Source organism: Cyrtonyx montezumae, unplaced genomic scaffold (assembly GCF_038088225.1).
Source record: "Cyrtonyx montezumae isolate F1298 unplaced genomic scaffold, pur_monq_1.0 scaffold_3, whole genome shotgun sequence".
Lineage (NCBI taxonomy): Eukaryota > Metazoa > Chordata > Aves > Galliformes > Odontophoridae > Cyrtonyx > Cyrtonyx montezumae.
Window position 1 is genome coordinate 44,813,028 of NW_027072034.1, and position 14,384 is coordinate 44,827,411.

Sequence of the window (14,384 nt, forward strand, 5' to 3'; positions counted from 1 at the left end):
TTCCTTCTCAATAAACATTTTTACTTGCGAAGATATCCTTGATTAAGAAAACTGACTCCAAATGTCTGTCACAGCAGTTTTGTTTCACAGCTCCATTTATTCATGGCTGCTCAACAGCTGCATGCTTCATTTCCCAACTCAACTCGTTCCTTTCTTTTTCTTCCCCTTTTTTTTCCCTGGCTTCTTCCCAAACACTTGGCAGTTACCAGATGTCCTATCGGCTCTTGTTCTTAGAGTCACAGAATCGTTAAGGTTGGAAAACACCACTAAGATCACCTAGTCCAACGCTCTTGAACAATTGTTCCTACACAGTCAGACACGCTCACTCCCTTCTGAAGGGAAAAGGAGGTCCATTCAAGGACTCAGTTCTGTTCTCCCTAGTCCCTGCCCTCCACATTTTATCCAGCAGCACCCCAAGAAGAGGAGGCTCAGAGGTGACCTTATCGCTCTCTGTAACTACCTGAAGGGAGGTTGTGGCAAGGTGGGGCTCAATGTCTTTTCCTTTGTGACTAGCTATAGAACTAGAGGGCATGGCCTCGAGTTGCACCAGGAGAGATTCAAGCTAAACATTAGGAAATACTACTCCACAAGAGCGGTCAGGCAGTGGAATGGGCTGCCCAGGGAGGTGGTGGAACTGCTGTCCTTGGAGGAATTCAGGGAACATTTAGATGTGGTACTGAGGGACGTGGTTTAGTGAGAAATATTGGTGATAAGTGGATGGTTGGTCTGAATGATCTTAGAGGTCTTTTCCAACACTGGTGATTCTGTGATTAAAGGGGTTTTATTTTCACTTCAGTAATTCCATCTTTTGTATGATTAGGAAAAATAAAAGGTTTTCACCTGTATTCCACCATTGCCACTATCATTTTTTCCCCCATGTCTTTCATTTCTTCCCACTCCTTTGGCAGTCCTGCAGGTTTTGCTTACCAAGGGAGGCGGTGTAAAAAACTTAAATGCTCAGCATCTCTGAAAACTGGTCCACTTTATTTAGGCTGCTGAGTGTAAGATCACTGTTGGCCTTGGACTTTTAGAGGATGGAGGGATCAAATTTGTGAACAATTAAATATTTGTGTAGGCCACCGATAAGAGGTAATAGGTGAGTCACTGTAGATGATTTAAACTAATAGAAAAATCTTGTTTTATTTTCCTTATCAGTGTAGCATGCTTGCACCTTTTATAATACAGTTTTCCACTCAAGCCTCCATCCCATAGAGCAGGGAGGCCTCAATTGTCCATTAGGCTACACTCAAAAGTTATGGAGTCTGCATAATTAGAAATGTTAAAATGAAGTTGAGCTGGGAGAGAGGCTGGAAGCTGTTAAACAATCAAAAGGGGAACTTTCACACTCTCCTGCGGTTTGAGTGAATAAGTTCATCATCATACATGATTTTAATTGGTCACTGTTCAGTTCATTGGGCTCTTCTAATCCAGGAGTCATTCAAACTTCTAAATAATAAATGTAATCAATTTACTCAACAACTTTAATTTTATCTTAGTTTCATGTTAGTTAAGTTCATTTATTCATAGCAGTAGAAATATGGAAAACTCATGAGCTGAGTAAATATTTTGTATCATCTTGAGTGATTAGGTTGTACATATGTGCAAACCTACACCTCATGTATGAAGTATGCACAGTAGTGTGAGTGCACTGCAGTGCCAGCACACTGCACAGAAATGCTGCCACACTGTTGTTTGTATACCCTAATAATGAACTACCTGTTTTATAAGAGTTTGTGTATAGTTCTTCACCTTATGAAAGGTTCCCACTAAGGCTAGGTCTGGGTATTGTGTAACTGCAGCCTTGAATTTCCTGATTTTCAGAAGCTTAAAAAGAAAATCCTTGGCAGTAGTATTATGTTGCTATATTTTTTTTATTTGCAGTCTTTTCAGGTCTCTCTTTTCCTTTTGTGTTTCAATGTTTACCTCAACAAGATGTCCTCAAGGACGGATTAAACGTCAGTTTTACCTGTCGTTTTTCAGAAGAAAGGCTTTATAAAAGAAGAACGAACAGAATTACTATCTACATAAAAGAAGGGAAATTGGATGGTTCTTAAGCATGGCTTAGCTTGGAGAGGATTTACACTTCCTACTTCTAAATGGTGTATATTTAATAATTGTGCATGTAATTTAATAATCAGCAATTTCATTATTTTGAAAAATTGGGTCATATGGCGGTAGAGAGGCAGCTTCTAAAGGCCTGCTCTCAGGAAGTTTGACACAGAGAGAGCAGGATTATCACCACTGCATATTTGAATAGTAATTCCCTCTCTGTTCTTTAATTGCTTTTATAAGAGTTCGTTGCAGAGACCTGGAATGACTGTGAGCCGGTTTGCTGGTGACAGTAATTTGCTGGAACTTGGTTTCTAAGAGTTTTTTTGTATCTCTGCCAGCTGCGTTTGGGTTTACTCCGTCCAAAGCACCACATATCACTGCATGACCCTGAAAGCCATTTCTTTTGTTAAGAAATAGTGTGTGGCTGTACGTGTGGCATATGGTATTTGTTGTGCTCTGTATGCCTAAAGCCTCCTGTGTAAGGCCTGTTCAGGGACACAATGTGAGCCATTAAAAGGTCTGTATTTGCCAGCTGCTACCACAGGGAGTTCCTGCTCTATTTGGGAGTGTCTGTTGTGTTCTCAGGCAATGCCATACAGCAGCTGATGATAAACGTCTGACTTGGACACAGGCATCTTTCTGAAGGAAGCAGGAGCTCTGAGATTTTTTTTCCCTATCCTCCTTGCTTCTCGGAAGTGTTGCACCTTGTTTAGCAGAGCAACAGGAAAATGCAAAGATCCACTTTGTAAGTGCATTGAGATCACTCATGCTGCTGCAGTAACTGGAGGATATCTCAAAGCGATCACACAGATATATTTTCTCAAAATTACTTTTTGTTAGCAAGGAGAGCAACAGTAAAGTCTTGTGAAGAGTATGTAAACTGAGGAACAGACTCAAGGAATTTCCCAGAGAAGGTAACTCAGCACTACTGTTTTCCTATTGCATAAAATCTGGAGGTGGTAGAATATTCAGAATTCACACAAATAAAATAAACAGATTTTCGCATTGATAGAACAACCTATGACTGACATTTAAGGAATAGTAGAAAGTTTTACAGGCTAAAATGCCTTTCTCAAAGTGCCATGCCATTGCCATGTCAAAGTATCTTCAACCCGATGTATTAAAATTGCTATGGGTGACAAGAACACAGACTTCTATTCTTATTAGTTGAAGTATTTAGGAAGGACATGAATGTTTGTTCTCGGAATTTGGGACAACAGATAGACATCTGGACAGGGGAAAGGTATTTTCTGTGGGAAGTTTATATTATTCCTGTGTTGCTTGCCAACTCTCCTTTGTCATGGCTGCCATCAGGACTGCTCATCAGAGCTGTCAGACCCCTTGCTCTGCAACAGCCAAATGAGAAGATGAAGTTCTGACTATGCTTAGGCTTTTGAATTCTTAGAACATTGACGCATTACAGAAACAAAGGAGAAGGAGAAGCAAAAGTATATCACGTGGGATGAGCAAGCTCTCACATCCACATTTGCAAAATTCAAAAGTACACTGATCTCACTGCTCTTATTTAACATATTATGTGCTAACAATTCTTTTTGTCTTTTCTCTTTCAGCTGCTCAGGAACCTAATGCACTTAAAGCCAGACCCAGATCCAGGTACCACTTTCATTTCTGTTTCAGGATAAGATGTACACTGCTCTGATGTTGGATGTGAGGTGTGATAACGGGTGTTGCTATGTAATCTGCAGACCCCAGGGGCACTGCATTATGGGCTGTGGTCTTTGTTCACAAGGCCCTTGCACTTCTGCCTGGCTGCCTCCTTGGGGTGCTGGCTGCCTCCAGCCCTGCCTTATGCAGCCATGGCAGGAGGCAGAAGCCCCCCTGGCTCAGGGAAAGGGTCACTGCTGCCCTGCTGTTAAACCCCTCACAGTGGCTGTGTGCAGATGCAGTGGCTCAGCTCTCATGTGTGAGTGTATCTTTCGGTTGCGGTATGCCTGTGTCTGGTCAACGTGTGGTGGAAACTCCTAACTGAATGTTAGAAATGGCACCTGCTGGATTTGGATTTGCAAAGGAAATGGGAGACATGCTAGGAGCTACTGTGTATAAATGGATTATGTATTGTTTTTGGCTTTTCTGTTGGACAGCCATATCATGTATTCACCTTTAAACTTTTGTTTTTTGGTTTGTCAGAGGGCTTAAATTCTTCTTCTATACTTTCTGAAAGTATAGCCAGGAGTTCCCTCTTTGCAAGCTTGTCAAAGTTTGCTAATAAGAGAAGACCAGCTCTCTGCATAATAAATTGAGATGGAAATCCCCAGTTGCTAGAGACTCTATCCTGAAAGGCTGAACCACTTTGGGTGCCATTTTTCTGCTGATAGCCATTTTTGCTTTCATATTGTTTTAAATTCTCTCGCTGTGTCTCTGAAACATAGAACGTAAATATGGAAAGAAAGAAAAAAAAAAAAGCACAAAATAAAACATAGGAGTATTTTATACAAAATTCGCATTTAAGCTCTTCAAACAGGAAATGCATAAAATTGCAAATGATTTGTTCGAAAAAAAGCCACTTGAACGTGAGTGCTGTCACATGTGATTGTCTCACACCTGACTTTATGGCACTGCTTCAGTGCAGAAGTTGGACTGGACATCCCACATCCTTGCATCCAGCCCAGGAGCCTGACTTTTTAGCACAAGGTGCTGAGGTCTGCCTGCTGAAAGCAGAGATTCATTGTCACGGGGCTCTGTGTTGTCATTGCTGCAACAGGCGTGTTTTTACCTAGTAGCTGTTTAAAAAAAAAACAACCCTTTCCCAGTTATTTCAGGGGGGTTGGGTTTGGTCTTAAATGATGATGACATGGAATTCAAAGTTCTACCAAGACAAAAACTTCATTATCAGCAGAGGTTTTTGTGTCAGATGTAGATTTTGAAACAATTATAGTTTTTACTCTTGTATTTAATAAAGTTTACATCAGAAACAGGATCAGGATTGCCAAGTATCTGTCCCACTAAATAGCTGTGTTCTAACAGCCTGCTTGGCAAGAAAAGATTCATTTCCCATTAGTAGGAGTTATTTCTGTTATACTCAGATGTGGTTTTGGTCTTGCCAGCCATACATAAAGTATTACACTATGTATAACATCTCACATTGTCAGTGCTTGTTTTGAATACAGCTCTCAATCTTGCAGAAAAACTGGAAATTACTACAACTGAAAAATATTGGACACTATTTAGCAAAATCAGAGCTCTTACCAAATGCACTAATTGGGATTACATGATATGGACTTATCTGGAATGGCCTACAAGGGTGTACTGAGACATGTACTTGACCAGTTTGAATTACTTTAAATCCATTCAGTTTTCTGGATTTTGTGGAATTTGGTGTCTGTTTACTATGGAAAAAAAATTCTGGAAGTTGGAGTACTGTAAATGACAAAATGTGTGCATGCAAGAGGTCAGTTGAAGCTACATCTGTATAAACACAACCCCACAGTTGGGAAAGCAGCAAAAACTGTAATGAGATTTATATATATGTTTTACCCAGATTTATTTGAAATAGATCCCTGTGGCAGTTGAAGCTTGATGAGAAGAACCTGAAATTGTAGTGTAACAGGCCTTAGAAAGAATTGGCCCTCTTAAGTGTGACAGGTTCATTTCCCCAGATGCACAGTTCCTTCCCTCTGTTGCCAAGTAAATCCCCCTTGTTATAAGGGGATCTTTTAGTCAGCAGGGCTAGGAATTTCCACCATGATCTCAAGTTCTTGTCAGAATATTTTTAGATATCATTCACTGTAATTTTTAAAATGAATTCTGAAATAGCATATTTTCTGCTTTTTTTTTTAACTGCTATTCCATAGGTCATATTCTAGCACATCCATAGAAGATGCCATGAAAAAGGGAGAAGAGCCTCCTACTCCACCTCCAAGGCCCCAGAAATCACATTCCAGAGCTTCCTCTTTGGATCTGAACAAAATATTTCAACAAAACACGCAAGGTAAAGTTTGCTTTCTTTCCTTCTTTTGAGACCATTTAGGTTTGTTGCATATTTGGCAAATTGATCCGTTTGCACAAACATTTGACAATATGTGCATATGCTTCTCTGTGCTATAGACAGTAATATAAAACAGAAAAAGCTGAGCTTTATAGCATTATGTTACCAGAGAGGGAGAAAAATCATTCTATTGCCATAATTAAGGTGATTATAATGTTTTCTGGCACAATAATAAGAAGCATAACATATGGTAGTCTGTCATCACTGTTTATAACTAGTCTGGCTGCTTAGACCATTCTCATTAGTAAGTACAATCCATTTGATTTTTATTACTATTTATTATTTGTAGCTCAGAAGCAGGAAGAAAACCTTGAACGTTTAAGCCAGGAGAAAGTGAAATTTGTTTTGTGCAAACATTTTTGACATTAAAGTCTTCCATACGTGTAGGAGCAATCAGAAACCATTCTTGGACTAAACAGAGGGTAATTTCATTTGACGTGGATACATGAGGGGAGAGAAAGATGTAGGACAGTGGCTGGAGGGAAATGAAAGCAAATCATACTCCAGCACTTTAATACTGAAGCGTTGCTTTTGCATTGCACAGTGAGGGGTGGAAAGAGGAGCTGTTTGTTCAGGAGAGCAGGCACCCAGCTCTGCTGAGCTCTGGCAGTGTCCTTGAACTGGGCCAGAGGTTTATGTAGCACACACCAATCATCTGCCTCAAGGACTAGGTTAAACATGGTCATGTTTATGCTTCACAGGAAAGCCAAGGTCTAACTGTGTCAAGGAATGTTTTAACTGGGTTCTCTAATGTGGCTGTTGGAGTCCAAAAAAAAAAAAAAGTTTTGCCTGTTGCTGTACAGGACTTCTTTGTGCAAACATCAGACAGAACTCAGGAGTCCTGTTATGTGTGCCTAACCCTGAAACTCACCAGCAATATTGTTTTGTCCTTATACAGTGAAGCAATTCCTGATCTTTGACTATGGTTCCTGTTCAGGAATCTCTTGCCCCAATTTTGATTTCAGTGTGCATAAAAAAATATATAGCGTGAAAACAAATAGAGCCAAGTATGCATTTTATAAGGCAACAAATCTTTTCAGAATCCAGATAAAATGCATAAGTGAAAGGGAGTTAACTTGGACTTAAGTTTCTCTTGGAACACAAATGAAAAGAGAATGAGAATTCTCAAAGAAATCATTCTGTGAATGAGAAGTAACATCTTGCTTTGAAATGGATCTTCTTGAAAGTCACCGTTACTTTTGAAGTGAAATAATGGTTTTTTCTGGGCAGCTTAACAAACTGTAAGTGTTATAGAATATGAGTAAAGGGATGGATAACTCATTGATAGATTTTGGATGGCTTCATCACTGGAAATAGGATGAATAGCTAAGGACAGGCAATTTTTTGTTTAAAAAAGAAAAAAAATCAACTCAAAAATGTGTACTTTGGTTATCCAAAAACTATTCATTATACTTAGTTCCAATTTACAGATATCTATAACTGGAAAGAGAACTGACTGTAGGTTGACAAAACCTGAAATATAGTGTGCTACCAAATTGTGGAAACGTGAAAGGTCTCCCAGAGGTTCAGCTTCCTCCTTTAATGCAGGGTCTTGGCCTGTCATTTTTTGCTGTTTTGAATGTGCCCTAATGGTAATGTTAAATGTTTGGGGTGGTCGTCTTTCAGTCCCTTCCTAGTGAAGCTGTTCTGTTTTGTGTCAAATACATAAATACTCTTTGTGTAAGAATATGAAGAAATTTGTAGCCTTTGAGGATTTAATGAAGCATTTGTTAAACAATATATAACCTTTCTAAGAGTTCCATTTCAAATACAGTTGCATTATCAGTAGGGAATTAAATCAAGCCATCCCAATGCACTCAGATACCATGGTGCATTTACCTTGCTTTGCTCTCATTAAAAACATCTGCATTGGAAGTAGTGTTTTCAGTTCTTCTATGAAGAAACATGCATGCACTTTTCTGTTATTAAGCCCTGAATATTTGCTATTCTGTAACATCCTATTGATAATAAGACTTTTTTCAGGTGCTTTCTCTTTGTTATACCACTGCCCTTTCTTCCTTCTTTCCCTGTTGGATTTGGACTTCATTAGAAGTTCCAGTCTCATCATTTTGTGTGGTCAGATACTTTTTTCATCTAAAGACAGTTCTTTGTGAAGTCAATTTTTAGGAGCCAAATGCTTTAAAAAGAGAATTTTGAAAATAAACCGAGACCTGTCACCTTAAACCCAAAAGCCATGGAAGGACAAGTGGCATGCACACATGTCAAGTAAATTGCAGACACTTGTATAATAGCAAGATGTATTTCTAGTACTGCTGACAGTATGAAGCATAATGTTAGAAAATTTCCATCTGCAATCAGAAGACACAATTAAAAGTTTTCAATATAGATCATGTGATAGCAATGTACTATTTAAGTTTCTTGGTGATTGGGATAGTACAAGCTGGCATAAATATCAAACCTGATGTATATATACCCACAGGCAAATTAATTACTTTCCTAATTAATTACTTTACTTTTCTGGACTGAATGTTTGTTTTCTCCTTGTCTTCCTTCCTAGGTTTTCAAAAATAGTATCATTGTTGCAGCTGAGCCCCAGAAATTAGGAGCTAGAATTTGGATGGCTGGAAGGCCATCCCTTCTAGAGCCATTGTGTTGCCTAATGTCAGTAAAGAAAAACAGACCCTATAATCGGCCATTTTAATAGCTTTCATCTAATCACATCCTATGTGATTAGAATAATTCCATTCTGGTGCATTAGTCTGTGTTCTACTAATTCTTGATCAGAAATAATCCTGATTGTGCCAGTCTGGTGAATAATCTGCTCCTGTATGAGTGCTCAGTAGCATTAACTTTTATTTCCAGTTCCTCATTTGTCACATCTATGAGTATTGCTTCTTAAATTTTAAAACCATCAGTGGTTTGGAACATTACTTGGTGTATTTCATTTCTAAAGGGTGGAGAAAGAAAAATCTCATTTCTTCAGGTAAATTTAACCAATGACTGTGGCAGACACCTGTTTGGTTTGATTTTCACAGAATCATAGAATAGCTTGAGTGGGAAGTGTCCCTTAAAGGTCATGAAGTCCAACCTCCCTGCAGTGAACAGGGGCACCTACAACTATATCAGAGTGCTCAGACCCCCATCCAGCCTGACCTGAATGTCTCCTGCCTACTACAGAACTGTTTTTTTCTGTAAGCTGAAAGCTGTCATAGGATGTGCCTGGTTTTTGCTTAGCTTTGCAGGGTGATGTGTTTTCTCAAGCACTGCACAAACAAGTTGCTACAGGTAAAGTCTCAGTGTCTTAAAGAAGAGGATTTTCAAACCCCACTGATCCCTGAAGAGTTTTGCCTACAGCATCTGCATAAGGCTGTTAGTGTATTTAACCAGAGGAAGGTCATTGCAAGCCAGTCCATCCTGTGAGTGCGCAAGAGAATTTCAGTTAAGATATGTTAGGAGACAGAAAACCTTTTTTTTTTTATGGTGATGTCTTCGTGTTAGCATCTGACAGAAATTTAGCACAGCTAGATTCTCAGTGTATATCTTCCTGTTGAATATATAATCTCTGGCATTTGGCCTATGTACATATGAAGAAAATATTTGGCGGGGTTTAATTCATTCCTGGAAAGACAACAGCAGGTTTTAAGCACACACACACACACAAAAAGAAGTCAGTTTAAATATATGCATGACCTGGTTTACATCTTCATTTCTCTGCTAGCCTGCTGTCTAGCCAGATGCAAGGCAAGAGATTCTAGCATAAGCCCTGAGAGCCTGCGGCCAGCAAAGCTCTTCTGCACTGTGCATGGAGGTATCTGCAGAATCAACTCCTCGTGCGCCAGCACTGGGGTGAGGGAGCAGGCACTGGGGGAGCCCAGCAGAAAGCCAGGGTTTGCCTTGAGCTGGGGAGGGTCCTATCTTCAAGATTAGAACTGAAAACACATCTGATGTCTTCCAGCATTTTGTTTGATCACATTTTCTGCCTGCAAGAGTTATATTTGGGCAATTGTAGGCAGTGAGAGCAGTCAGGGGGGCTCGTTAGATTGATACTGATGCCTCTGGAGTACAGTTAAATATATCCAGTGTAGAAAACATTATATTTCCCACTTAGTTTCATTTCTGAAGTACATAACTTCTTTTAATTATCAGTTCTGTAGAACAAAAGATATTTGTTTGGAAAAAAGCATTTGCTTTGATGGAGTAACATAGTTGTCATAGGCAATGTAGTTTCATGCTGATATGGAAGCAGATTGAATGTCTCTCTGTAATTCTTCAGAACAGCCCTTTAACTGTTTACAAATGAATTTTAGACTGAACATTTTCAGTACTCATTTGCCTATGAACCTCATCTCCTGCTGAGACTGCCTCTGTGGTGAGGAACGTGAAGAGTGCAGGTGCCATTTTGCTCAGACCTGTAAGCAGACCCTCAGTGTAACTTGAGGTCACTCCGTGGGAGATGTGGTCTTCAGCCAGTAACACAGGGCCAGTTTTATTTCTTTCTCTCTTTCAAAATGTGAGGCATTAAACAACACACATTGTTAGGATGGGAGGAACAGGCTAGCATGTTCCCAGAAGTACAGTGTGGATTATGTTTTCATAAAGTCATAGAATGGTTTGAGTTGGAAGGGACATTTAAATGCCATCTAGTCCAACTCCCCTGCATTGAACAGGGGCACCTACAGCTCCATCGGGGTGATCAGAGCCCCATCCAGCCTCAACCAGGTGGTGCACTTCCAGGTAGGTTTTCCTACCTACAGCCAGATCTGTAACCTTTGCCTGCCTTGGCTGGGCTTGTTATGGCTGCCGAAGAAGAAAATATCCCCTCTGCTCCCAGTGTTAGTGGTTACAGGAGGGAGACAAGGGAACTAATTTATCAGTGTGCATCAGCATGATCCAGATGTGTCCCCACATCGCTTCTGTGTTCCTTTGTATCTACCATTCTCATGGAGTGTAAAATGGCACTTTCATTGTATGACTCAGTTGATAAGTAGTGCCAGAGGACTTGTGATCAGCAACACATTTTATCCTTTCTTTTGTGCCTTTGAAGAGCAAGAGTCCTCTTTTGGATGCTTGTATTACTTCATCAAGCCCTCCTCACTTTGTTCAACTAGCACAACTGGAATGTATGGGCTTGGGAATGTTTGTTTTCTGAGTGGAGATTTCTGAATAGTAGAGGTAGTTGAGATGTCTTCATTTTTTCATAATGGCACATTCACAGCCAAATTTTATGTATTTCTGTTTTTAGTGCAGGTATCAAATAAAATACTTACATGTTTGTGTAGGAGAGAGAACTTGGAGAGCTTAGTGCTGCTGTACTGTCATACAATAGAAACCAGACCAAGTAGTTACTCTGTAATACAATTTTCAGCTGTTTTCAGTTGCATCGTATTTCTAGCTCAGAGAACAAGTGAGGATAATTTTCAAGTACATGGAACTGGGTACTAAGACACTTGCCAAAGTTAACCTAGATAGATATGGTTACTGCATTATCTTCTATATTATTTATGCTTGTTTATATTTTCTAGGAAATTCCTGTATCTACGGCAAGTCTTAGCTACCAAAGACATGCTTTTAAGGGATTATGTTTTTGTTAACATCAACACCAGTTTTTGACTTAACATTTTGGCTTCAAATTGAAATGACAAGATGAATCTAGAATAGCTATGCCCATCTTTATGCTGAATTAAAATCACAGTGAATTTCGCAAAGTAATTACTTTAAATGACTCCTTCCTCTCCTTGTGCTTTCAGTTGTCTTGATTTAGTAAAATCCAACTACTACTTGGGTAATAAATAGGGAAGGATTTTACTCGTGCTGTAGAACGGTGCTATCTTGCATATCACTATCTTGTATTTGTTAAAAGGTTAAGTTACAAAAGTGACAGTTCTGGGGGATATAGAATAGCAATAACGGCAAATACCTTCTGCAAAATATGGCCTTTACAGAATATTGCTTGCACAATAAACAAGAGTTCTAATGCTAGCTTTATCTAGCTAAGAGTGCAGTGTTAAGCTAGCATCTTTGTAAGGATCATAACAACAATTAATATATATTTATTTATTTATGTATTTTTCACACATAAACCAAAGCATAGAGAACATAAAATTCAGCTGACATTCATGCTACTTTTTCTCAGGCACTGAACCACTGCAAGGAAAATATTATGAAACGTTTTCTTAACACAAATGTTGCATTTACTTTTTCTTAAGTTGTGAGTAGCTTTTTTCTTTTGGGAATCAGCCCCTGATCTGATTTTGAAGCTTCTAATTCCTTCCAGTCCTGTTCCCTTTCAGAATATATGTGATCATTAAACTGGGCTTATTCTGAATAAAACATGAATGTCTTCCCTCTGAATTTTATGCCTTTCAGCCCTTTAGAACTTTTTATGAAGTGTGTTTACAGCAATGAAGCTAATTTCTTTGCCCATCTAGAAAAGGATATATTCAGGTTTGGATGGGCCAGAGGAAATAGTGAGGACATGAATGGATGAATGGTTATTAAATGATAGGAATCTGATGGGGTACCTTATTGTGCTATATCTAGATTTTTAAATTTTTTCTGTGTGTATCTCTATGAGATGAATCCAGAGAGTGCTTCTGTGTAAACTGTGTAAACTTCTGTGGGGCAAATCTTGCCAGCCTTTCAAGTCTGTTTATTGGCAATTTGTCTATACTGAACTTTTAAAATGCTTTTCCTTATTTTTCTAATCGAAGCTCTTGTGTTTCTAGGGTTGAGGTTTCTAGGGTTTATAGTGTTATTTCATTCTGTTGCAGGTTGTTAAAAAATAAAATAAAATGAAAGTTGTTAAGGCTGAAAAGCTTTTGACTGACCCTACCAGCATTATTGACCTTCGCTGAGCTATTTTCATGGTCCTGTTAGGCTCACTATTGTCTTTGGAAAAAAAAAAACACCCAAACAACAAACAAACAAAAAAACGGATCCGTCCTAGAATAGCTTATAGTATAGGCTAAACAGTTTTGCAAGAAAGAATCTGCTATTTGTTTCCCCTGTGGCAAAAGGGGGCATGTTGCCTCCCTCATAGGAAAGACTTGGCAGATGCTGATTTCCTCCAAAGCCTGAGGTGGGGCTCAGGGACGGTGCCCAGTAGGCTATTGCTCTTCCCAACTCCCACGGTTTTGAGTTGGTCTCTGTTGGATGTAATAACAGGCAACAGGAGCTGGTGACATCCCTCTGGAAGCCTCCAGCAGTCTCTCCGGGGTATCCTTGAGGTGAGGAACTGCAGCAGTGTGGATCTGTCGGAGCTCAGTGGAGAGACTCTGCCTCCCTGTGGGTGGAGAACGAAGCTAAATGGGAGGGAAAAAGCAAAGTTGTGCTTGAAAGGTTCTGTTCATGGGGCAGGAGGGAAGGAGAAGTGCTCCCCAGACAGAAACACGCAGAAAAGAGAGTAGAGAAAGCAGTAACTTGAAAATGGAATGTTTTATAAAAGAGGAGGGACAGATTATTAGAATGGATCAATGATCAAAAATGGGTATTTCACAATCACCTTACTGTGAAGTCCTTCAGTAAATTTACTTTACTGGCTACAGCTTTTAAGATTTTTTTTTCCTTGTTGCAACATTCTAAAGACATATTAGTGAGAATTCATAAATCAAATCTCTTCAAAGAAAGTTATTTCACAATCACTGTACTAAAGAACAGGAAGGTAAACAAGGAAGGGGTGCAGCAAAGGATATCAGCGTTATGTGATACTCAAGTATTTCAATGAAAAAGAGGCAGGTTTTATAAGACATAAGTAAACACAAATTGGATTTCAAGCTTAGACTCAGAACTTCTTTCTGTGGTATGCCTTTGGCAACAGGAGCAGGAAAAATACCTCAGACAAGACTCCAAACTAGCCTCAGAGAGGAAGGGCAGAAATCATAGAATCATAGGGTTTGGAAGGGACCTCAAGAGATCATTGAGTCCAACCCCCCTGCCAAAGCAGGTTCCCTACACCAGGTAAAATGCCAACTTTCAAGCTACCTAGGCACTGAAGCAACTGCTGAGAACACTTTCAGTATAATAATTCATTTAGTTGGGTTATTTCTTAGACCTGTTTCTGCATTGTAGATCATTTGCTTCCTGGCAAAATTACATGGACGTTCTTCTGTTAAACCTGACTTGGGAGCTTAGCACCCTGAGACTGCATAAACTGATGTAAATCTGTGATGCAGCCTCTTTCTGTCTTCCTTGATCTAACAATGCTAGTCATACTGTGCTGACCTGTGGCTTCCACCTGAAAATTACAGAACATACCAGCCAGAGGAACTCTGTCAGATAGTTTTCTCTCAGTTTAAGTCCCAGCCTAGCTGCAGAAGGAGTGGTCTTGCAGGAACAGAACAGAAATGAGAACCTGAACTTAAATGCA

The 14,384-nt window shown here is 39.5% G+C and overlaps 1 protein-coding gene across 5 annotated transcripts in view; it reads left to right on the top strand.

Annotated features, from left to right (window-relative positions):
* Nucleotides 1-14,384, top strand: part of REPS2 (RALBP1 associated Eps domain containing 2) — an 88,059-nt gene that overhangs the window by 50,021 nt on the left and 23,654 nt on the right. For all 5 annotated transcript variants that reach the window (XM_065741377.1, XM_065741381.1, XM_065741379.1 and 2 more), the window contains exons 12-13: nt 3,624-3,666; nt 5,865-6,001. In XM_065741377.1, the coding sequence (XP_065597449.1) occupies nt 3,624-3,666; nt 5,865-6,001 (180 nt within the window). The remainder of the gene's footprint in view (nt 1-3,623; nt 3,667-5,864; nt 6,002-14,384) is intronic.